This window comes from Melanaphis sacchari, unplaced genomic scaffold, assembly GCF_002803265.2.
Source record: "Melanaphis sacchari strain LSU unplaced genomic scaffold, SCAv2.0 Contig45_pilon_pilon, whole genome shotgun sequence".
Lineage (NCBI taxonomy): Eukaryota > Metazoa > Arthropoda > Insecta > Hemiptera > Aphididae > Melanaphis > Melanaphis sacchari.
The window spans coordinates 1415967-1441130 of NW_020271303.1; the positions used below are offsets into that span (position 1 = coordinate 1415967).

The 25164-nt window shown below is 25.0% G+C and overlaps 4 protein-coding genes across 4 annotated transcripts; 1 reads left to right on the top strand and 3 right to left on the bottom strand.

Annotated features, from left to right (window-relative positions):
- Window positions 1–4374: 4374 nt before the first annotated feature.
- On the bottom strand, window positions 4375–15980 carry LOC112598113 (partitioning defective protein 6). The gene is made up of 5 exons (XM_025344468.1): window positions 15625–15980; window positions 15335–15560; window positions 5579–5706; window positions 5249–5515; window positions 4375–4933 (listed from the first exon to the last, which is right to left on the bottom strand). Exons 1-5 carry the CDS (start codon window positions 15649–15651, stop codon window positions 4673–4675), a joined length of 909 nt encoding a protein of 302 aa, XP_025200253.1. The 5' UTR covers window positions 15652–15980; the 3' UTR covers window positions 4375–4672.
- Window positions 15981–16109: 129 nt separating this feature from the next.
- On the top strand, window positions 16110–16970 carry LOC112598114. Its single transcript, XM_025344469.1, has 3 exons — window positions 16110–16443; window positions 16500–16712; window positions 16782–16970. The coding sequence occupies exons 1-3, from the start codon at window positions 16270–16272 to the stop codon at window positions 16923–16925; spliced, it is 531 nt and encodes a 176-aa protein (XP_025200254.1). The 5' UTR covers window positions 16110–16269; the 3' UTR covers window positions 16926–16970.
- A 99-nt stretch (window positions 16971–17069) lies between these two features.
- On the bottom strand, window positions 17070–18270 carry LOC112598190. Its single transcript, XM_025344584.1, has 3 exons — window positions 18048–18270; window positions 17829–17981; window positions 17070–17117 (listed from the first exon to the last, which is right to left on the bottom strand). The coding sequence occupies exons 1-3, from the start codon at window positions 18091–18093 to the stop codon at window positions 17074–17076; spliced, it is 243 nt and encodes an 80-aa protein (XP_025200369.1). The 5' UTR covers window positions 18094–18270; the 3' UTR covers window positions 17070–17073.
- A 1570-nt stretch (window positions 18271–19840) lies between these two features.
- LOC112598236 (kelch domain-containing protein 10 homolog) lies at window positions 19841–22426 on the bottom strand. The gene is made up of 5 exons (XM_025344638.1): window positions 22326–22426; window positions 22051–22243; window positions 21791–21974; window positions 21358–21695; window positions 19841–20405 (listed from the first exon to the last, which is right to left on the bottom strand). Exons 1-5 carry the CDS (start codon window positions 22424–22426, stop codon window positions 19890–19892), a joined length of 1332 nt encoding a protein of 443 aa, XP_025200423.1. The 3' UTR covers window positions 19841–19889.
- Window positions 22427–25164: the final 2738 nt, after the last annotated feature.

A 25164-nucleotide genomic window follows, 5' to 3' on the forward strand; every position in this document is an offset into this window, starting at 1 on the left:
ACGTCAAATGCTTAAAAAATTAATTATGCTAATATATTTTTTACATTTGTATATAGCTATAGGAATAACTTATGTAAACTATATTTTAATCAATTTTCAAGTTTTATGACCTCACGAAAATATTTTTATCGGTATTTAGAAACATAAAACTAAAACAAATAAAAAATGTTAAATGTCTTTAAATAGGTAACCCTAAAAAATTAGAAATATTTTTATATTATGTAAATAAAATTATCTTATAATATTAAGCACTTGTTAAAAATTTTAGATTTACCTTAGATTTTTTTTTTAGATTATTTTGAAAAATACTAGGAATTTTTAATTTTGACCTCTTTAAAATAAGAACTATATACAATTTTCTATTCAAAATCATCCTCATAATTTAACCATTTTTCAACTATTTATAGTGTTTGCATACATTAAAATACATTATTGTAAAATCATTACATTCATCACTCCGCTCTGAACCTAAAATATATAAATAATTAATTTCATCATCTTTCTTTTTTGTTCAAATGTTAGTTTCTTTATCGGAAGATTTTGTACGATAGAAAACTTGAGTGTGCGTGTACCAACATTCATAAATGAATACCAATTAATAAAGTTCATATAATATTTTTTACGTACATTAAACTGTTCCTGAAAAAAACACGGTTCGTGGTTAATATTTTACTATTTTATATTTTCCCAAGTTAATACTATTTATATAAAAAAAAAAAACATTTTGTTTCTAAGCAATGTGTCGTTCTTTTGAAATATTTTTCTTTATATATTATTATTTAAGTTATTGGTAGGTACAAGCAGTGGCGCCAAACCCATACACGAACTGAAGCGATCGCTTCATATAATAAAAAGGGTGGGTGGTTTTATTTGTATATGTGTTTTTGTTTTTACATTGCAATATAATATATATACTAAATAATTAAATAAATAACTTAAGTTATTAGTTATTAGAGGTAGACAACATATTATTACCTAATCCATTTACCAAATTATTTTGATTTTGCTTCACTTAAATTAACATGACTCGGCATCACTAGGTACAAGTAAAATAACGATTATTTTGACTGGATATAGGTATCGTACACACCTATTGGTTATTATTATGAACAATTGAGGTAAAGCGGAGAAAAAATAATAATAAATTTGTATGATACACACACGACACACCGCGACCGTCGATTGAATAATAAATATTACGCGCTCCAGTAACAAGAACTCCGCAAACCGTGTGGTAGTGTTAACCGAGATAGTAGGCGTAGAATATTGTCGAGACACTTAAAAGCGCGTTATCTCAGTCGTTGTAAACGGTTTAGTTTGGGTATCACGTCCTCGTAAGAGTACTGACCACTTTTTGAACAATAAAAATGGATGTTATTCGTATGATGCTATACCTGCTCATGCTGTTTCTGCTATTTACAAACATACAACATAGCAATACGTTCAGTATAATCCACTATGTGTTGTTGGCTTTAATATTAGAATGAACTGACCTTTTATCATAAAAAAGAATGGTAAAAACATTACTAACGTTTAATCGTTGATATTTATCTCTCGATATGAACAATTTTAATTTGCAATAATCTAATTACTCTAATCTTGCTTAAAAATAAAAATACCAAACAAAATAACTAAAACCTAATCACTGACGTTTTTATTTTTAACTTGGATAATAGATCACTAATTCAATCAAATATTAAAGCCAATGACACATTTGGGTGTGGCGTATGTTTCAAGTAGTGTATAGTTAGATACATAGTATGGGGACTTAATGATTTGATTAAATATTTGGACTGGATTTTTAGGAAACGCAGTTTGTGTTGGCTGGCTTAGCTGAACCCAATAACTGAATTCTAAAGGCCCATATGAGTTTAAGTAGGATCTTATATGTTAAAATTTTATTTCTTGAGAAAAAAGAAAGTATCAAATTTTAAGAAGTATATTCAACAATAGATGATACCTTTAAAATGGAAAGTTGTTCGTCGTGGATCTGAGAAATCTTTGTCTAAGTGGCAGTCTAAGTAGATTTATTTATTCATAATTTTAATAAAAATACAAACGTAAGAATATTGGGCAACAAACGCTCCAAAAATTATAATAAATCAAAAATAAGAATACAATAATAAGAACATGGATAATACTCAATAATTAATTAATAAAAATAAATAATAATACACATAATACATGAATTTGGTAATACAAATTGAATACTTATTACACTTAGAAAAATACAAATATTTGTATACCTATTATATAAAATAATGTTTTATACAGATTTATTTATACCAAGTAAATACAAAATGATATTTCTAACATAATTTAAATAAAGGTTAAGTTGAAAATAATATAACTATTGCACACAATATATCATTCCTCTTAACTTTTGTATTTTTGGTCTTTTATGATAAAATAAATCTTTATTTTCTTTTACAATTTAAGTACAGACTATAACGAATACAAATATTGTTATATAATATTATTGTATTTGTTATAAATAGGTGTAGAAATTGTAAAATTAATTTGCACTTTAAGAAAAAAAATGAAGATACAACATTTTTATCAATACACGGAGTAACAAAATATTATTAATAAAATTTTAAAGCTATAAGCTGTATAGATATTAAAATTTCTATAATAAGTATTAATCAATATATTATTAATTTAGTTGTATACAAAATAATTTATACATGTTATTTGTATTAAAACATGTTTTAGACAAATGAATTTGTTAGTTATAATTAAATTTACAACTATAAAGATATGATATTATTACAATTATTATTAAGCGAATAAAATTAATGAAAATAATACATATACATAATATTGATATAATTTTTGCTATACTGTTATAAGGAACTTTACTAATAATAAATATTATCAACAACTATTTATGAAACATGTTAAGTTGATCAAGAAATAATATTTAAAAAATATTAATTTTACTTAGATAGTGCTATTTTATAAAATATTATGTTTATCTATAATAATGATAGTATAATAATTAAATAATTATATTAATTTATTGATTTTAACAAATATAATTAACAATATTATGTTTTAGTATTACTTATGTAAAAATTAATTTAAAATTTTTTTTAACAATGATTGTAATTTTGATATGATATTTGTGTGTGTATGTATAACTAGTTAAGTACTTCAGTATTAATTAATCAAATTAATAATTATTTGTATTGTGTAGGTATATAGCTTGAAAAATAAATTAAATTGTATTATTTTACAAATATATATTTGTACATTTAGTATGTATTTTTAAATAAACTAACATTCTTAAAATATATTTTATCTATATAGTATACTTATTTTTCAACAATGTTTGATTAAACAAATGTTAATTTGTTTAATTTTCTAGTTAATAAAAAAAATATTAGACTATATTATTAACATTCAATACAAAGAATAAAACATTAACAGTGATTACAAAAATAAAATTATTTGATAATTTTTATTAGTGTGATTGTATATCAATTGCTTTGGACATTAACATGAAATATTTATAATTCCAATAATAATAATAATAATAATAATGATAATACTAAGTAATAATGATGATCAACACAAAAATGACGTATACAGGAAGTAAACTTAACATTTAAAAACTATATATACATCTATACTCTCTTCCTCTCAAGAAACATACTCAACAACCTACTTGTATCCACCTCATGACATATGAGTTCTACATATGATTAAATTGGCGTGAGTAACAAATAGTTGTTACTTGTTACTTGATCATTTTTTGACAAAAATTAGTCGTCGCCAAGTATGTTTCTTAAATTTAACTGAATATATACCTATAATGGACGGATATTTGTTTGCAAACTTTACTTATTTGAAAATAATTATTTTAAATTGTAAGAAATAATATGAATTAATTTTACAAAAAACTATATGGATGGTAGATAACAAGCTTATTAAATAAACAAAATTGTTGAGTACATGTAAATTATAAAATAGCGTGTAATAATATCACAAAACCAGTCACTAAATATACATATATCGACAAAAATAAATAATTTTTTTTTTTTAAGAAATAATCATATTAGATCAGATTTAACAGATAAAAAAATATATTTACTAAAAGGAAATTTGTCTATTTTCAGTCTACATATTTTGTGTGATATTGGAATGTTAAGGTTAGAACCAGATTTTTTTTTGAGATCAGAAGAAAATGAAAAAAATTATGGAATAAGAGTATTCTAATAATGTTGTCAATAGAAATGCAATAATTTTGTATAATAAAATGGGTATTCATCTAGAAAAAATTAATTAAAATATTAAATTTTAAATTGTCAGCATAAACCAAATATTCACAAGGAAAATTTTTTTATATTATTTAGATAATGAAATATTTTAGGTAAAAGAACCCGAGTAGCATAATGTAGAATTAAATTAAGTGTTGATTGTGTAGTGTTAGTATTAATTTTTTGAAACTATTTTATAAAATATAAATACTAAACTACAACTATTAAACACTTGAAAACATGAAGTGGAAGACAAATGATCTAACATCAAAAATAGCACTAGTTATTTATAATTCAAATTTTTTGGAATGCTAATGTCCTACTAACTTAACAATAATACAGTATAAGCTCATTTCTTTTTTAGACACATAGTTAATGTCTTCAGAAAAAGTGACAAGTACCTTTTATGCCTATTGGTCTGTAGTACTAGTAGATTCATTAGCTACTTGTAAAGCTAAACCTGCAGTTAAATCTACCACTTCATCTTGATCATCTTCTTCAGAGGTATTAACAGTGGTAGCAGCGCTATGTGCTGATTGTTGTGATCCACTAGATAACTGTGATGTTCTTGATAAAGAACCTCGCCGAGGGGCTGACATTGTGGTTCGCTGATTAGCTGGTTTTACAGTAACAATCAGGTTATGACTATTGGCTACCATCATATCTGTTACCTATAAACAATTAATAAATGATTAATATTAATACTACTGGAGTATAATAGGAACCTCCTAATAGTTTTACAATATGTTTTTTATTTTAAAGAAAAAAATTAATAAGTTTTAAGCGGGATTTAATGGTTAATAATTTGATACAAATAATAATGGCGTTTTAAAACATTATTACTATATTTTCAATTAGTTTCTAAGACAAAAGCAAACAGAATCCTTAATATGTAAACAAGCAACCATTATTAAAATAGGCTTAAATTATGCTTAAATTATAATTTTTTTATTTTAAATTTATCTTTTAATTAATATTAAATATACCTGGTCTAAAGTTTTACCGACCACTTCAATACCATTTACTTCTAAAACCTCATCATTGACAGCTAAAAGTCCAGTACTTTCTGCCAACCCTCCTGGAACTAATCTGGAAATGAAAATACCAGGGACTTTTTCTACACCAGAAGGACTAACTCGCACACTTGTGCCATCTCTAATATAGAAACCTAATGGTCGTTCTGAACCATGTTTAAGTAGTCGAACTCGCCGACATGTGTCGGGAACTACGTCTACATCTATAATTGCGGACACCTAAAATCGAAATTATTAGATACAAATTTTAAAATATTTAACATAACAAATAATTTATTTTACTTGTCGAAAATCCTGAGGGTTTGATATCCAAAGATGTTTTGCTTTGCTAGGTGTACCACCCAAAATTGATGATATTATATTACGAGGCTTATATGTACCATATCCGTTCAATTCTTCAAGACTTTCACCTGAAATTACAATAAAATAATATTAGATTTAGATATAATTGATTTAATATAAATTAAATTATTTAAAAATGAGTATGGTCTGAGCAGTATATTGGACCATTGACAAACAGAATAATGGTTTTTGATAAATTTATACTTTGATTTATTAATTTACCTAATTTCTTGGTGGAATAACAACTTAAGGACTCTAAAACCTTTATTGTTTTTTACTCTATAACTAACTACCTCATTTTATTCCATATTGTTTGATATGTTTTGTCAATGAACATCATAGCTTAGACTTTTGAATAACTTTGAAACACTTATGTTGACTATAAACAATTTTTTACTTAGTTTCATAAAAATAAAAAATATCTCATGTAATGAAAACAACTTAAATTAAAAAATATTATTCTACTAAATATTTACTAACAGTAAGTATTTATATTATTATTATTATAAATAATAGATTAATAATTATATTACTTAGTACTTATATAGACAATACTATATAAGTACATATTTTTCAAACCACATTTATAATTCATATTTATATTTGTATACTTTTTTTTTCATTGAAAAATGAAATAATTTATATACATGTAGATAATACAAAATATAAATATTTATACTTTAAAAATGTAGCATTGATACTAAATGACTGTCTTCGAAGGCTAGGTTTGTTGTAGAGACAAAGGTTTTTATAGTATCTACTTAAACTAAACAATAAATATTTAAATTGATCACACATGGTTCTGTGATCATAAGCTTATTATGTAATTTTACAATTTTCAAGTATTTTAGAATTACAGAATGAAAGTTCAATACAATTGGAGTATGACTATAATATTATCTAAGCTAATAACTTATTTTTTTTACAAAATTTGAAGATTATAAATTAACTAACATCTATATTTTCATTCTATTGCCATCTTAATTTCAGTATTAATGGGGTTTTTCCAAATTCTGTTTTACATATGGAAGTTAAATACACATTCATTTATTTTGCTCTTTTATAATAGTCATGTTTAAATTTCAATTTTTGAATATTAAGAAAAAAAATATTCAACAATATAATGTTGTGTGTATAGGTAATTGTGTTAAATCTAATAAATTATATTTTTTATATAATAATATAGAGCTCATCCTGTAATGTTTTTTAAATGATATTTTAATTGAAGAATGCATAATGGTTCTAAGCAAATTAAGGTGTACACATTACAGCACCACCTCAACTATCAATACTATATGAATATATTGACTGACTCATAGCTATGAAAACTATTCTTATTGTAGTAGGTAAAAAAATGTTGCTAAAGGTTTTATTTATAAAATAATAATCTGATTTTTCCAATTGTATTAATATGATGTTGCCAATTAAGGTTATCGTCTATAGTAATACCTAGATATTTTCAATGATATTTTCTTTCTGAACTAAAGAAATAGAAGTGCAATTAAATTTACTGTCATTAATAGCAGTCATTGTATTTATAATATATTCATTACAATTTTTATGGTGTGCCTTAAGATAATTATTTTCAGTAAGTGGCAATTTATTTATGCTTAAGTTTATAAACCAAGGTTTGGTTAAATTAAATTCCAAGAGGTTATTATCAAACCATGATTATACAATGCTTAATACATAAGTAAAATTATAATGAATATGATTTTTATTTATGTCATTAATAATAATTAATTTGTAATCAGCTAAACAGAAAATCGATCTATTACAGTTTATTTTTAGTAAGTTATTGATATATACAATAAAAAGAAGTTTTTAGTTAGTTATTTGAAAAAAAGTAACACAAGTTTAAAAATATGCGTTATTCAAAAATATAACGCTAGCCACTAAAAATATGATTACGATTTGCAACCTCATAGTTTGAGAACCTCTACTATAGGTAATTAATAATCTGTATACTGAACATAGTCAATTACATTGAGTTAAGATAAATTAAAAAGATGGATACATAATTTTACATAACTTTTTTAGAAAATTATCTTAAATAAAGCTACACTCAGATCATTTTCATAAATCATATTATCATTTGAACTATAGAATAGATATGAAAGTCCATTATTGAATTTCAAAGCTATAATTGATATCAATGGTATGTTAAAAAAGCAAAGTAAGAATATTCCATATCTATTGTATTGTTATTATAAAGATACAAAATAATTTAAACTATTAAATTCATACTACTTTTACTATAACTCGCATTAAATATTTTTAATTGATAAAATATAATTGTCCATGTGTCATAATTCATAATAAATGTATTAGCAATTATGACAAATTAATTTGCAATTTTTATTTAAAATCTCATGTATTAATAAGTTATTAACAAAAAAATGTTCAATAATAAAAAATAAACAATATAATCTATTAGTCAATTATAAGTAACTGAAAATTATATTCTAAGCATGATGTTATAACACATACATTTCTACTTATATATATATTTGACAGTTAGGCATTTAGATTAGTTAGAGGAACAATGAAAAAATTGGTATTTATAGATTTTAAAAAAGTATGAGTAAAAATGCAGACAAATATACATTTTTAACATTTTAGATCCTGAGAGTGAGTGCTACACTCACAATGTTCAATTGTATTAATTTTACAATGATATATGTTGAACTATTTTAGTTATTTTGTTGTATTTCAAAAAATATTAATTATAGGGACTTGCAAAATTTTGCTAAATACATATGTTATTTACTAGACACAATGACATTTTAAACTATTTATACTAAATGTATTCAAACCGTCATACACTGTGTTAGTATTAACTTATAGGTTAATAAAACAACAGCTAGTAATATTATAATTATTGTAATATAGGTAATCTATACGTTTTTTTAGGTGAAAATTAGTTCAATCTACTTTATAACTAATAAAAACAAAAATAACTAATTGCAATGTAAATGTATATAAATATAATTATCCTTCGAAAAATATAGTGACAAAATCTTTACTCAGTCATTTTTTTATCGAGTGCAAACGTGCAGTGATTACTTATTGACATCAAATTTAATACATTTTTTATAGTAATAAGTGTAGTTACCGCAAGGAAAACAGTGGCAGTTGCGTCGGGGCGTATACATTTTTTTAATTTTTAAGGTGTTTTACAGCACTATTTTAGTGATTAAGAGTATAATTTCTATCATTTTGTGGGCGAAAAAAAATTTAGATTCGGGGCATTTTTACACACCTTTGGGTTATAGTGACCTACCTATTCAATAATTGCCAACAAAAATAATGCATCTATATCATATATATGATCATAATCTGAAATAGTTTTACAAGGTTTAGGATCAAACAAAATAACGTGAAATAAAACTTTTAAATAAAGACAGCCGTTACTAAAATGTGTGCCACGCTACCGTAGAATTTTATACCCATGGTCTACAAATAAATTTTAAACCCTACAATAGCTGCGACGGAATCGATTACGATTATGTTAATGATACTCGATCTGGTGAAATCCATTATCGTAATAGTATAATCATTTTTTTCTAGTTTTATTGGTTTTTTTTTTAATTTATTATAATTAGCCATGACTTGGGGAAGGGCACCCATGGAAAACAACAAAGGGCTTTGTAATCTAAAAAAGTTTGGGAATTGCTCAATAAAGATATGGAAATAAATATTATTATTATTGTATATTATTGATTTAAATAATGTGAAAATATTCAGTTCAGTTAATAAATTTAACCTGAGATTTTATTCGAAATTTTTCTGTGTACAGTATCATCTTTAATAATTTTATTTTCTCCGTGTATATACTTGATTATTAAAATTGTATTGTTTTAATTATATCAAATTAAAGAACCTAATAAATATCATATTAAACACAGATTAATATAATTAATTAACAGAACGTTATATTTATTTTCAGAACTACAAATATTATTAATAATAACTTAAATGCAATAGCCCAAATCTTGAGACAGACTTCAATCCCTCGTTCCATATAATTTTAGTTAATTTTATTTATAGATTAAAACCCAATTACATGAAATTATTAACTTTGTAGATAGAAAATATGAATATAAAATAATTACTAAATTTGAATTTAACGAGACATAGCATTTAGCTATATTATGTAAACATAACCTCTTGTAATCTTATACAAAAATTAAGAAATTCAAACATATTTAAAAAATATATTTATATATTCCATATCTCCTAGTCAGAAAAAAAAAGAATAATTCTTACAATAAAACAAAATTTTAATAAAATTGAATACTAATAATAATTTTTACATATATTATAATATATTCTTCAGTTGATTTATAACAACTTTACTATATATGTGATTTAAATTTACATAAAATACTATAAAAATATCAACGAATAAGCTATATTAGCAATATACTAATCGAAAAAATAAAATAATAATCATTGGTCATTAATTTTTGTATCAAAAATATGGGTACCTATTTAAATACGCTGTAGTCACGAGATCAGCATAACATGACTACTGAAAATTAATAACTAATTAGTTAAGTGTAAAAAAAAAATTAGTTATATACTCCTTTTACAATACATTTACATACATAAAATATCATTAGGACGACCTAAGCTGAGATGGGAATATCAAATAATAATAAACTTGAAGCATGTAGATGTAGAACCAGATACAGATGACCAAGTATTGAGATAGTGATGGAGGGAAATTTTTGTCAATATGGTTTTAAAGACTAATAACTACCAAGAAGAAGAAAATGCATTATTCGTACCATGTTATCGTATCAGTTATGAAGTTGTCAGTAAATATACGAAAGATAAATACAAAGGACAAAACAGTAGTTATTGGAATATATGTATCGCGAAATATTATTTTATATTTTTATCTAGGTATACACGGTATATAGTGTATATGTTTTACATTTATATTAAATTATAAAATACGACTACTAAATTTATTACAGACACTTAATCTAATACAGGACACGTGTAATGGACAATGTTCAATGAGAATATGAGATGAATATACAAAATAAAACGTCAGTCTAAAACTGGTGTGAGTTAACTTTTGGCGTGTTATAGAATATAAAATCACGTTTGATGTAGCAATATAATAAAATGACAAAAAAAAAAAGATCTTAAATTTAAAAATTGATTTCAGCTCCTGCCGTCACATCCTTGTAAAATTAGTAAGAAAGAAGACAGAAATTATGAGATGCCTTACAATAGGCTTATATCGGTGTTGGTACTAGGCGTGTTTTAAGATATGAGTACATGACTCACTGAGGGGATCATCACGGTTCCACGGTTCATTATCGCTAGATGGCTAGACATTTACTGTTGGCTATGGCTGCATAGAACACTAACCATACTTAATGGCAAGTTCCGTTTGCGTTTCTCAACGGTCAATATTTCCGATGCACTGCTTATGGGGAAAAAAATAAATACATTCTACCAAATCTAATGACTTTAGGAAACAAAACCTGTTTTCGTGGGAAATTCTCTTGGATCTGAACAGTTAAATGTTGGTTTTTCTTTTATTCCTAACTACTACCCATAGTTCCACATCAATTAAAATTCTTCACAGACAGCTAAATAATTAAAGAGCATTGCTATATCAAACACTGCTGTCGGCGCCTTGAATAGAAACACGAATAAAATAAATTTTTTACATTTTGAAGTTTTTATCAACTATTGGTGATACAAACCATGAATAATGTTATTTAAAAGAAATATGATTATAAAAATTGATATAGATAATCAAGTTATTAAACAAACTATACATTAATAATCAAAATTTATATGGTATAATGTATTTAGCTGATAACTATTTTAGTATAACTTCTAGCTCAAATAATTATAAATAAAACTAAAAAATATAAAAATTGTCTTTAGTGTTTACACAATCTAATATAATTTATCATAAAATAGTAATACAATACCTACATATATAGATTATGAGCACAATCAAAATAATTGTTAGTATTCATAAAAAAAAAAAAAAACCATCATTTTTTATTCAGATGCCAAACCCACACATTTGTTTGAATTCATAAGAAACAGCTTAGTAGAGACAAATTTGTGTATAATATAGTATATAAGGTATAATATAAAATTACTATTCAATATCCACCTCAGATAACTTAAGACTGATAAAAATGCAAATGACACACTATTTTCACTTAACAACTTTTTTCTAGATGTGGTTTAAACCATAAAAGGAATAATACAATATACTGATGGTTACAAATAATAAAATAAAATATCACAATTCAAAATTTAGAAAGTTATTTTCAATGAAATAAAGTTTCTTTTATGGTTAATGATAAAAATATCAAATTAATTTAATATATTCATATAAAATACATACTTAACAAACCTAAAATTAAACTATATATAGGTTTTAACAATTAAATACATATATTAAGTCAGAACATTGATAATTAGCTATATTAACATTTTAAGGAGAAGGTACATTTTATTAAAGTGTTTTTAATTTTATAGATAAGTAACTGGCCAATGAGAATATATTGGTTATACAATGATGTGTTTATTTTTGTTTGGCATCATTTTTAAAGTAAAAAAAATGTTTCAATTTTTAACGTCTAAGATAGTTTATGGTAGAAAATTGGATATAAAGTATTGTGATGAATTAAAAGTAAAAAATTTCTAGTACTGTTGCAAAATAAATGTAAAAAAAAGTAATTTTTAACTCAAAACTAGTTATTAACAAAATAATATTTATTCGTTTTAAGTTATAAATAAATAACCATAGATTTGAAGTTTTCATTTAAAATTAGAATTTTTCTGATATGATACAATTTTAAAATATTTAAAAAATTTTAATTTTTTTTAGCTATTTAGTCTTATTTCAATTTATATTGATAGTAATTTTGTTTACAGTTAATAAGCTTGAAAATAAAAACAAAGGTTACTTCCTAATAATAAAGTATTAGAAGTTCAAAATTAGATAAAATTAATCTAAATCATAATTATTTTATAGATAAAATTAAAAAAACTTTTGATTTAAATACTTTAAGCTTGAAAATTGAATATAAAATTGTCTATTAAGGTATTTTAACAAGAATTAAAAAAATATATATAATATATAAACCACATTACTTGTCATAAATGTTTTGGTTTTAATCAGGTTAAGAGTTATTACCAATAAATGTATATTATAAATTGGCAATCTATATAATCCTATAAAATATAATTAAATTTGCCTTTATTCTAAGTAAAAACCTTAATACAACCTATATACTCAATATATTATATTACAAGCTAAATGAAAAATATTGTGTAACACTCATTGTGTTCGCATTTTTTACTAGAAATTAACAAGAACTCCGCCCCAACACCTGCCAACTTATTTTAATGGTTCTCAGAACAATGAACCACTTGCTTATGAATTATTATTTATCTTAAGACAATGGAGATTAAAAAAAAAACATGTATATAACCATACGGGTATCATTTAGATGAAATGTTTTGGTTATTGAAATACAATACTCCCGAGTAAATAGATTATAAAAAATTATTTTTTTATTTTTTAACCATGAGCTATAATAAAAATTGTTCTATAATATAACATACACATATTCAAATTTAGTAATTATTAATACCAATTTTAAATTATAAAATATCCAATAATTATGGAAAAAATAATAAAAAAAAATAACCACTAATTAGGTAATTTTTATTTATTATAATTAAACAAAATTAAATTTTAATCTGAAATTTTTTCTAAGATGTCATATAAAATAGAAATAGAGATTACAAATAAATGAAGTTTTTCAAGTAAATTAATTATATATAACATATTGTAACTATTGTAAACCTAATAAAAGTATTTTGAAATGTTTAATTCAGAAACAAATCAAAATTTCAACTAAATTTTCTTAACTATAAACATTTCTCTAATAATTTTATTTTGAGTAGATATAAATTGTTAATTTTATGTTTCTTGATTAAAATAAATAAAGAAAACGGTTCTAAAACTAAATATGGAACATCAGTTTTAATGTGTATAATAAATTAATTTATAGTAAATCATAATATATGGTCAATATTTATACATCAAAGGCTATAGAAAAAATGAAAACTTAAAATTTTTTTTAGCTATAAGTATTGAAATAATAGATTTCATTACTTCATTAGATTTTTTGTAACGGAAGGAAATATAGGTAAAGTAATAGAACAATAAATAACTAAGGAATTTAAAGATAAAATATTTGATAATGGTTATTTTAGAAAAATTTAATTAAATAGTGCAGTGAATATAAGTAGCAAATATAATGACTTAGTAAATGATAAAAGAAAACCAAATATATTAATTATATGTTACATAGTTTGAATTTGGTAGTAATTAATTTTTTGAGATGTTAAAAATACTTCTTTTTTTTTTTTAATTGTATACTTTGAATGACAAATTGAAAAAAAACAACTAAAAAATTTCTGAATAACCACTGAGGCTGTGCACTTTAGCCTACTAGATGGTTTATCTAGAATTGATTGTATAATATCACTCAATCATATTTACCCAGATATTGTGAAAGTTTTAAACATGACTTTAACTGATCATAATATAGATAAATATGATTCAACACTCAATAAATATTTTTAAAGCAATCAAACAATTAGTATAATACTTTATTGATGAATAATATTCATCAATTTCATCAATAATTAATTTAATATCTTTATAACTAAAATTATCAAAGGGTAATATTAGAGATGCTGTTAATTTAATGAAAACCACATTGAAAAATATTGAGAAAGTCCATAACTTTGATATTTTGATAATGAAGTTAATTCTAAACATTACAATAGAATATGATGCCATCAATTTTATGTAAACAAATAAGTAAGACAAGTAAAAAAGTTTAAGAATAATCAATGCCAGGATCAAATATCTTCCAAAGAGAAATTATTATTTTGTAATGTATATTTTTTGATGTGTTGACACTGTTGTCACACAATTGACAAGACTTCTTAGTATAATATCAAATAGCAAGACAAGTACAAAAGTAAAACAGTTGGCTGATGAATTTTAGATCTAGCAACATTTGTCAGAAAAATTAAAACTTTTAACAATTTGTTTGTTTTCGGGCTTAATATTTCTCACAGTGTTTTTGATATGACTAAATTATTAATAATTGAAAATAATAATTTAATTACTAGTTTCTCCGATTTATCAACAAAATTTTACTTATATCCTTACAATAAAAGTATCTATAGGTAGCAGAAAGAGCAGTTTTAAAACTAACCAAAATTTATTTCAGAAACACTATCCCAAATATAGATCTAGAAAAATTGTTAGAATTTTATTAAATAGTGAGTCTATAAGTTAGCATGGTTTGTAATCATTTACATAAAATATGAGTAGCAAAAAAATTATTTTAATTTTCATTTTTAGTTCAATAAATTATTATTATGTATTTTGTCCCATGTATACAAATTAACAAACTTATATTTAATAAGTTAGATTAAAGATCTTAATCTCCATATCTACAGTAAAATTTTAATCACAAAAATCATGAAAGATTTTTTCATTAGTATAATCTTAGTTATCTAATACAATTACTTTTAATGATACAATATACAGGATGTAATATTAAAAATATTAAGTTGTAGTAGGCACACAATGTTTTAAATTTTTTAACAAAATCTTACCTTTACGTTGTACGATTATCCTTAATAATGGCTTGGCTGTTAAAACCGCTCGCCCTAGATTATCGTCATTGTTGATTGGTAATAGATCTCCATCTTTCGGGTCCGTATATGACAATACAAATGGCACCTCAATTAACTTGTGCAGACGTTCAATAAGAATTCTAAATTGTTCATAAGTACCAACATCTGTTTTCGGTAAGGAGATGCGACGGAACTCGGCGTCAAACTATAAAATAACATATAGCTGTGTAGCAATTGTAAACTAACTGATCATTCCCGGTACCACATACTTTGCTTTTGATTTCCAACTTTGCCATAATTGGAAAATCTCGTTCCTCTGAATGTCAACTGTTAAGTGATGGTGTCATAATATCACCTCTCCCTCATCGGCCGTTGGAAACAGCTCAGAGGTTTAAATACACCTGTTGCACAATGTCATTACTTGTCTACTTTGGGTCGTAAAAAAAAAAAAAAGGCGTACTAAATAACACTCGTAGGGACACTATCAGTGGTATAAAGCAGTTACCACTACTTACTAGGAAGTAAGCAAAAGCACTGTCTACTGTCTAGATAAATTGCGGCGGACTCAACTAGAATTGATGAAGGAAATAAAAACACGTAATTCCATAAAACGCTGTGTCTAGACGGTAACACGGAGTGGAATGATAACAGCCGATCTAACAGTGCGTCTACAGGAGAAGACGTTTAACTCCCGTCGGTTATCATTTCGTTCGGTTCGTCTTATCACTGAGTATACTAGATAATATTCTAAAAATTTAAGTCTGAAAATACTACTTAGTACTAGCAACCGTGCCTGCCGCCTGGTAAAGTAGTAAAACGTTTTTACTAAATAACAACTGCCCTGCGGTAGTTAGGTTTCATCATTCTTAGTAAAAAAAGTACACAGTTAATTTTTTTTAAACAATTGTGCTAAAATGTCTGTCAAATTAATTGGCAGGACTACAAATTTGTATGGAAAGACACTATGGGAAATTTTAGGCAATCTGAGAACTATGGGTATTGGTCGTCTAGTGACTAGGAACTCTTATGATAGATATGAAGAACCTAGCTTCTTTAAAGTATTGTCCGTCGAACCTACCGCACAAATAGTGAGTAATCATCACAACATTTAATTGTAAATCACTTAACATGCACTTTGATACAGGAAGACAAACCAAGGAAAGTAATAATTCACGCTGAGAAGATATTCAGAGGTAAACGTTACAAAGAACCAGTTGAAATTTATAGTGTTTCGTACAAACCTGATTATCGTTTAATACCCAAAGATGAGGAACAGTTATGGTGGGATCGATTGGCTAATTGCAAACCTCGAGAGAAATTTGTACCTGGATCTATAGAGTTGCCACCACTCATGAGAGTTAGTATTGATTCATTACTACTTATGTATACCATTTGAATTAACAAGATTTTACATTTTGTTTTATAGTTGGTATTAGAACGAGACAACAAAGATTCTAATATTAAATTACCATTAAAAATACGAAGTGGTCGAGATAATATTGCTCATACAGATGAAACAAAAACTGCATCATACAGCCCAAGTTTTTTTAAATATCAACAGAGTAGTTAATAATTAATATGCATTGTATTTATAATTATACACAATTTTTTTTTCATAAATATTAGAAGGATTTGTTTTTAATTTCTTCGTATTTATTTCTAATACCTATTAATTTAACAACATACAATATTATGTTAATAATTCTAGTTTTTAATTTTCAATTTTTGATGTGTGGAACTCTAGGGTCATCTGGTCGATAAACTGAAAAATAAAACAAAAATAAATAATTAATAGCATACATTGAATATAGCTTAACTAAAATGGGAATTTCTTTTTTAATGACATTTTATCATATCATAATGATTAATTAATAAAAAAAATAATATTCACGGTTATCTACAGTAAACACCTTTAGTAATATTACAGAACACTTAAGTTTAATTAAAAAATAAATTATAACTACACATAAAATTAATTTTTAGATCCAATTTTTAAATCTATTAAATAGTTCTACAGATTTTAAATTAGGAATGAAATCCTAACATTTGAAAATGCATATCAGTAGAAATATAAAAAGAAAGAACATTCAGGTTATTTACTTGAGGAGAAAGAAGAACAAATGATCAATGTGTAACTTAGAGAACATCAGACATTGTCAATCTGCAGAATGTATATAGAAAAGCTATTATAAGTCTATAGAAATGGTTAAAGATATAGGTGCACTAGTCTACTAAAATGTAGTGCTAAAACTGTTAATGTCTCACAGAGCCATTGTATTTCAATACAACAATAATAGAATAGTTGGGGATAAAAAAATAAGGGGTACTGAATTTGAACCAAGGGGAGCTAAAGACCCTTTTTCACATCTCTAGTTGCGCCTTTGGTTAAGGACACAATTAATAATTATATAAAAATAAGTTAAACTTATCGGGTACAACATTAAGCATACAGAATAGTATATATTATACGTACGAGTATACTTCAATTTATATTTCTTGTTATTTCCGTCATTCTGTTCATATCTATAAGTATGATACATAATCAACCCTAAGCCGACAATGCAGAATGGAGAGCAAATTGTAATCAATGGTATTTCATGCATAGCTTGTCGCAAAATGCCCTTCACTATATAAACAAAAAAAATAAATAAATAGTTAATATTGGATATTAGTTATTAGCTTAAAAACATACGTCCACGTCCATATTTTTCTGGATTGAGAATTGTTTCAGTTTTCATTTTGGTGTTTCAAAGTAAAAATTAAAGTTATTAATCAAAAATAATTATGAAATTATAAAAATTTTCTCAAATTAATTCTTATCAAATTACTTCTGTGAAAATATGAAGCATGAAGTTGGTAACAACCTTGTGATATGCACTTCTGCACTAAGGCCACATAATCGTCAATCGATGCATAAAATCATGAACAACGAATTTTGATATGGATGACCTAAGCACACAGCTGCTGCTGCTGCTATTACTGCCTATTCTCTGCTTGCAATCGGCTTGTATTAGTATTGGTCCCGCCTCCTATCTCGTTTAACTAATCACTTGCCACTACATAATGAAACACAATATCTGTATATAAAGTTGGAAAATGTTATAAAAAAATAAATAAATAGAAATCCCAGATTTATTTATAAATAGTTATATACTAATATAGGTAGAGCCGTGGGTCTAAGATAGACATTAAAATTATATTTTTAACTGGTGTTTGGAATATTTGGAGACTTAATAAATAATGAGACGTAAAAAACTAAAAATAAATCTATTATTTTCATAACCACTGTTTTAATTATTTTTTTTTATTTAAATCATAATTCATGGATAAATTCAATGGGATAGTAAGGACAATTCAGTAAAATTGGATTATATCTAGTTAAAAAACTAAACCAAAGATACACTAGATTGAAATTACTATGCCCCTTATTAAACCATAGCTTAACCCTATAAATTAAAATATTCTCTTAATTAACGTAATTTGTTATTATTGTTTACTTAAAATATATTTACTATATTGTCGATTACTTATCGAAAAAAAATAGCATAAGCTATTCTAATAATGATTATTAATTTAACTATAACGAGAAAAGGCACGTATGTGAGTGTAAAAGTTTGAAGAGTGTCACCCTCGCCTAATGAAATCAATAACAATCAATGTCTTGATAGTTAAATTATATCATAATATATGAATCACAGTATGATAGCAGATAGGTACATGGTTTAACTTTATCAAGCAGATATGACAATTTGCTACTTGATCCCTAGACGTCTTTAACAGAGATACGCTTCTTCAGGAATAGTATAACCACTTTGACATTGTGAACGTAATTTAAAAACAGTTCGGGCTTAGGTGCGAAATTACTCCTGTAAAGAATGCATATAATTAAAAAAAAAAAAATTTTAACAAAAGTTTTATGTTTTATAAATTATAAGTTTGCTTTTTTTTAAATAAAAATGTCATCAAGTTCCTTGAGTTCCATTACATAATGGAATAGGTGTTATTGTTATATCTATAGGTGGCTAAGTTTTTTGATAAACTTTTTGTAGTTATTGAGAAATAGATGGCTACTGGCTAATGACGCAACAAATTATTAAATTAACTAGTTAGTGTAAAGATTCTGCTCTTCTTATTGTTGTCATTTTAATGGTAAACAATGGGAACATTTTAGTACCTATAGATAATACCATTGATTCTATAATAATCAATAATACCTATACCTATGCTAAGAAACCTTTATAGCTCATTGGAATGAAATTATATTTATGTCGGTACCTAAATAGTCATTATTCTATAAAATGTCAATTTATATGAACTATAAATATAAATACCTAACAAATAACAATTATATTATAATAAAAAAAAAATACATGATGAATGCAAATATTTAATGTGAAACTGTACAAAATTAATAACACAAATATAATATAAATTATATATTCTATAAATGTTTAAAATAATAAATAATTAAATTACATATTTACATTTAAAATAGGATGCAATATTCATAAAATACATAAACTATTCATTGAATTTATATTAAAGTTTTGGCTTTAATTATGCTCTCATAATACTCTAATGGTAGTCCCATATTCTTTAAGTCTTCTAGAGATGATTTTAACATTTTATTTTTGAAATAGTATAACATAGCATCCCAACACATAGCTTTCAATTTTGGGATTCTAACCCATGCACACAGTATGTCATCTTTTTGATACATATCAATTGCTTCAGTACTGACTATTCCATTATAATAGTAGATGCGACCTGAAGGTACAATCGTAGATGAATGCAGAAACATGGATTTGGGTAGTTTACATGGCATAAGATTACACCACTGAAGAGTGATAAGATTTAGACGCCAAATATCTGAGAAAAAGTTAAAGTTATCAGAACCACCACTCATATATACATATTCTGGTTGGGTTGCACATTGTGCCCATCCATAATAACAGCGATTTGCAGGATAAGATGATGATGAATTCTGGAGATCAGGTAAAGTTTTAAAATAGTCCCATTTATTAGTTGATATGTCAAATACTTGTATTTCCTTGAAAAATAAAATATTTAAAAAATAATATAAAAACCCAAATATCATAAATTTATAAAAAATAAATAAATAATTATCTAAATTTAACACGTATTACTTAGGTATTGGTTTATTATTACAAAACCTGGGAGTGTGATAGTGTTTTTGTTCCCACATCCATAATATGATTCATATGTTGGGTAATGGGTATAAATCATAGACCTTATACTACCTTAGTATAAGGTCTATGGTATAAATGTATAATACTTGACAAATTTAATCTAAGGCTAATTTCATATGAACTTAATAATTTTTGGATAGTAAAAATGTAATTTTCATGCAGTTGACTGAGAAGATAACTAACCAATACCATTACTTTTTTAGAGTAACATTTATAAAGATTAAATTGGTAGCAAATTCTATAGCTACATTTTCAGAAATTTGATAAACGCCTAAAACAATTATGGATATAACATACAATTATTTTAATTACTATATATTTTAAGATATTTTTTACTATGTTTTACATCAAAAACTTTAAATAAAATATATCTATACAAGAAAAACAATTTTAGACGACTAGTTTTAGATCTCATGAAGTATAAATTATATATGTTTCAGGATTAAATAGGTTGTTTCTGAACAGGCTTCCTACAATTATAATCATAAACATATTGTATCTTTTTAAACTAAAATGGTTTTTAATTTTAATATAAAATAATTCAGAATTTATTATAATATATTATATGAAAACTTATGTATAGATGATACGTTTTGATTTAACTGACAATAAGTTTATCACTGCAAATAACAACGTTTGGAAATACATTTTTGTCAGAACCAATAGAAGATAATAAGTTTTTAAAATTTATTTTCAGCTAAAATTAATGCAATTTTTTTATGACAAAACTATCAATATTAATTTTGGCCATTTTTGAAATATTTGAAATAGGTTATTCAAGAAACAACTTACTTCAAATGTGTCTAGAAACATATTTTTAAGTAGAATCATCACATGAGCACCACCAAACATATACAAATGATTGTCATAATAGGCCACTTCACGTCTAAGACTTTCATCAGTTTTTGGGTATTGACCACGAGCTTGACATAATAACTGCCATTTTTTAGAACATAAATCAAGCCTATAAACATCCATTTCATTTTGATATTCAGATGTTCCATTAAGAAAATATACAAATTGTCCGTCTATAAGAACTGGTTGACCATACTCAGTAATGGGTATACCATTTGTAGAACAAATCTCTTCAAATTCTACACAGTCATATTGATTTTTCTTTGTCAAATTTCCTGAGTACAAAATATTACCAAATGAAACATAAATCAATAATTAAAACTAAAATATTAAAATTTAAAATGTTAATTAATAAATAAGTTATAAATACCGATAAAAATTTGAAAAGTGTATTTATTAATGTACTCAAAGTCTTTTCCACCATGTATAATAATTAAATTACCAGACAACAAAATTGAAGTTAACTTAAAATAAGTTGGCAAATTCTTGCATTTTATTTTTTCCCAACGATCAGCAATAAAATTGTATCTTATCAAAGTTTCATTAACAAGTTCCTAAAATGTAAGAAAAAATTGTTCATTTATTATATAGAAGAAGTAGATAATCTTAAGATTTAAATTAAATAAAAACCTCAGACTTATTCTCTGCAGAATGTTTTCGATATCGATTGTATTTGAACAAGTAGTCATCATTACATGCAATCCCCTGATCAATTACACAAAGAGGACGGTTCCATTCTGGCGGGTTCTTAGGGTGTATATCAAACACTAAATGCTTGAATTTGTATTCCATTGATGTCACCGTGATATGATCTATAAAGTCTCTATAGAATAATCATGAAAGAGATATATTAAATGTAGAACAGACTAAAATGCACATAAACATTATCATTACTAATTCATTACTGATCACTGATCAGTAAATGTTGTTTTTTATTTATATTTAACAATTTAGATCCCGCTTTGATGTAAACACATTTTGAGACCATAAAATAAATAAAACTCATAATTAACAATTATTACAGGCAACTATTTTGTAAACATTTTTATTGAATATAGTACAAATATAAATATGGTATTAATACTTAAAAGGTTAAAAAAATATTTACAAGTTAAATAAAAAAGCCTAAGTAATAAAGATTTTTTTTTCTTTATTAATATATACACAATAGGCACAATTAGAGTATGAGCTAATGACAAAGAAGAATGAAATCTAGAGTAATAAATATGGCAATAATTTCAGTTTAACCACCTAAATCAGCTTAGATGTTTACCCCGATATTAATTGTACCCTTATTAATACCATGATACGTAACCATTTATATTTAAAAACATCTTTACAAAGTAATAAGTATGACAATTAAGTGAATATGTGTGACTGAATAATATAGAATAATAAGAGGCTCAGACCTCTGACATCAGTTATTATCTAATATAATAAGGTAATTTTTTCCGTAAGAGCTAAGTGTTATACCATTATTTTAAATTATGCCTCTAGTATATTATAATCAATAATATACTGAAAATAGAATTTGAAATAATAATAGAGATCGCTTAAAAACAATTTTTCTCCTTAAATAATACATCCATTCATTTTTGAAATACTTAAATATATTTAAAAAATATTTTATTTTAAAATTCTTAAGATTTTTTTACTACTAAAGGAGTGTTCTATGAAGATAGAACTTCTGTTTATAAAACAGAAACCTCCTTATTTTGCTATGAATTATTTAGTTGATGTTTTTGAAAGCGCTAACGTATTAAGAATTAAAAAGTAGTTCCTCAGTTGATAAAATGTTTATAGTAGGATAAAATCCTTAAAAATGGTTTTACAAAAATATAAAATTGATGTGATATTGGTTGGATCTAGTATTTATTTACTTGGGTATTTTCAATAAATTATGAATATTAATGGTTAATTATTAATTACTACATCTTCAAATCTGTGTAACCCTAATATCTTTCAAATCTATTATCATGGAACTATTAACCATAGTATACATAGTTAAATTACTCAAAAACAAATAGTTTTGATTTTGATACCTCAATATTTTCAAGAGATTTACAGTTGAAATTTTGAAGTAAGATTCTCATTTAAAAAATAGAAGGTTCTATTTCTGCAGAACACACCTTAAGTAGTATGAAAAATTCTTAGTCATTTTCAAACATGACTTTTAAGTAGGTATGTTTAAAAATTCCAAAAATCAGATTTTGAATAACTGCATTGTTGAAGAAAAATGAAGGTGGTATGCTTAGTGATTTCTCTATCATAAGTACTAGGTATTACGTATTAATTAACTTGTATTTTTTACTAGATGAATCTCACTCGACATCATATTATCATCCCTCACAAAAAGGCGAGGGTGCGTCTGACATATTGTGTAACAATTGTCACAGACAACTGTATCATTTAATTCATAGAATAAATATAAATAATAACAGTAATAACTATCCAGCTAGTAAATCTGAATACATCACCATAAAGGTACAAAAAATAATGCTACTAGTCTATGCGAAAATAATTATACCTAGTGAATATTAACAGAACGGGAAAGTGTGTTGAAGACGATCCTTACTAGATGTATTTAACAAGTTGTGATATCATGTATTTGGTAAAATGAATTATTGGAATTTGACTATGAGCATATTTTTCGATATCCGATTAACCATCGAAGAAAATATCCTGAATCCTGATTAAAGATCTGAAGAATGTGTCAGTCGATGACCGGATGAGTGACGGAGTAATAGTTGATGACCCATGACTAAATAAATGGTTTAGTCATGTGATGACACAAGCAGAACTGATTCCAAAATCCGCCGACCGCGATACTCCACAATTCACTGAATCTAGCGTTCACTATTCACATTGGTGAATTTTCACTAAACTGCAACAGCTGGAAATAGGAATACGAATATATCACATTATCACTCAACAGTTAACAATGATAATAATCAGGGCTCGTAAGTTCATGCACTAAAAAATTTATAAATAAGCATGCAATAACGCACTAAAATATTGAAAATATGCATTAAAAAGTTCAGTAATATGCATTTATATGCACTAAAAATTTAAAAATATGCATTTAAAATTTTAAAGTATGCACAAAAAAATTAAAATACATCTATATATTATCTATCAAAATCGATTAGGTTAATATACATTCATATTTTTAAAAGTTATGGGTACCTAAAGTTATTTTTTCAATTTTATATAATTTATTTATAAAAATTATTTTTAGCTTAAAAAGTTATAAATTACATTATATTATTAGCGATTTTTTAATTAATCTAAAATAAATTGATGTAGATCCGCACGCGTGTGATTAGAAGGAAAGTGGTAACGCATTAACGCAATAACATTATTTCCGTGGTACTACGTGAAACATATAGGAACTCAGTGTCATACAAAATAAAAATAAACTGAAAAATACCAAAATTTTGTAAGCATACTAAGCATGTTCGGGAAAGCATACTATAATAGAAAGAATTTTAGCATTTATCGGTACAACATTTTTATTACCTAATACCCTTCACAAAAAACAATTATCTTAAATTTACTTGAAATAATATGCGCTAATAACCCCAAAAAATTAACAATATGCCAAATATACAAAAAATTTGCTCTATCAAAATTTATGTTTTTATTAGGTACTATTTTTATGAAACGGATTTGTAACTCGCTTAGCATGTTTTTCAATGTACCTAGCAGAAAAAAACATGCGAATACATGAACTTACGAGCCCTG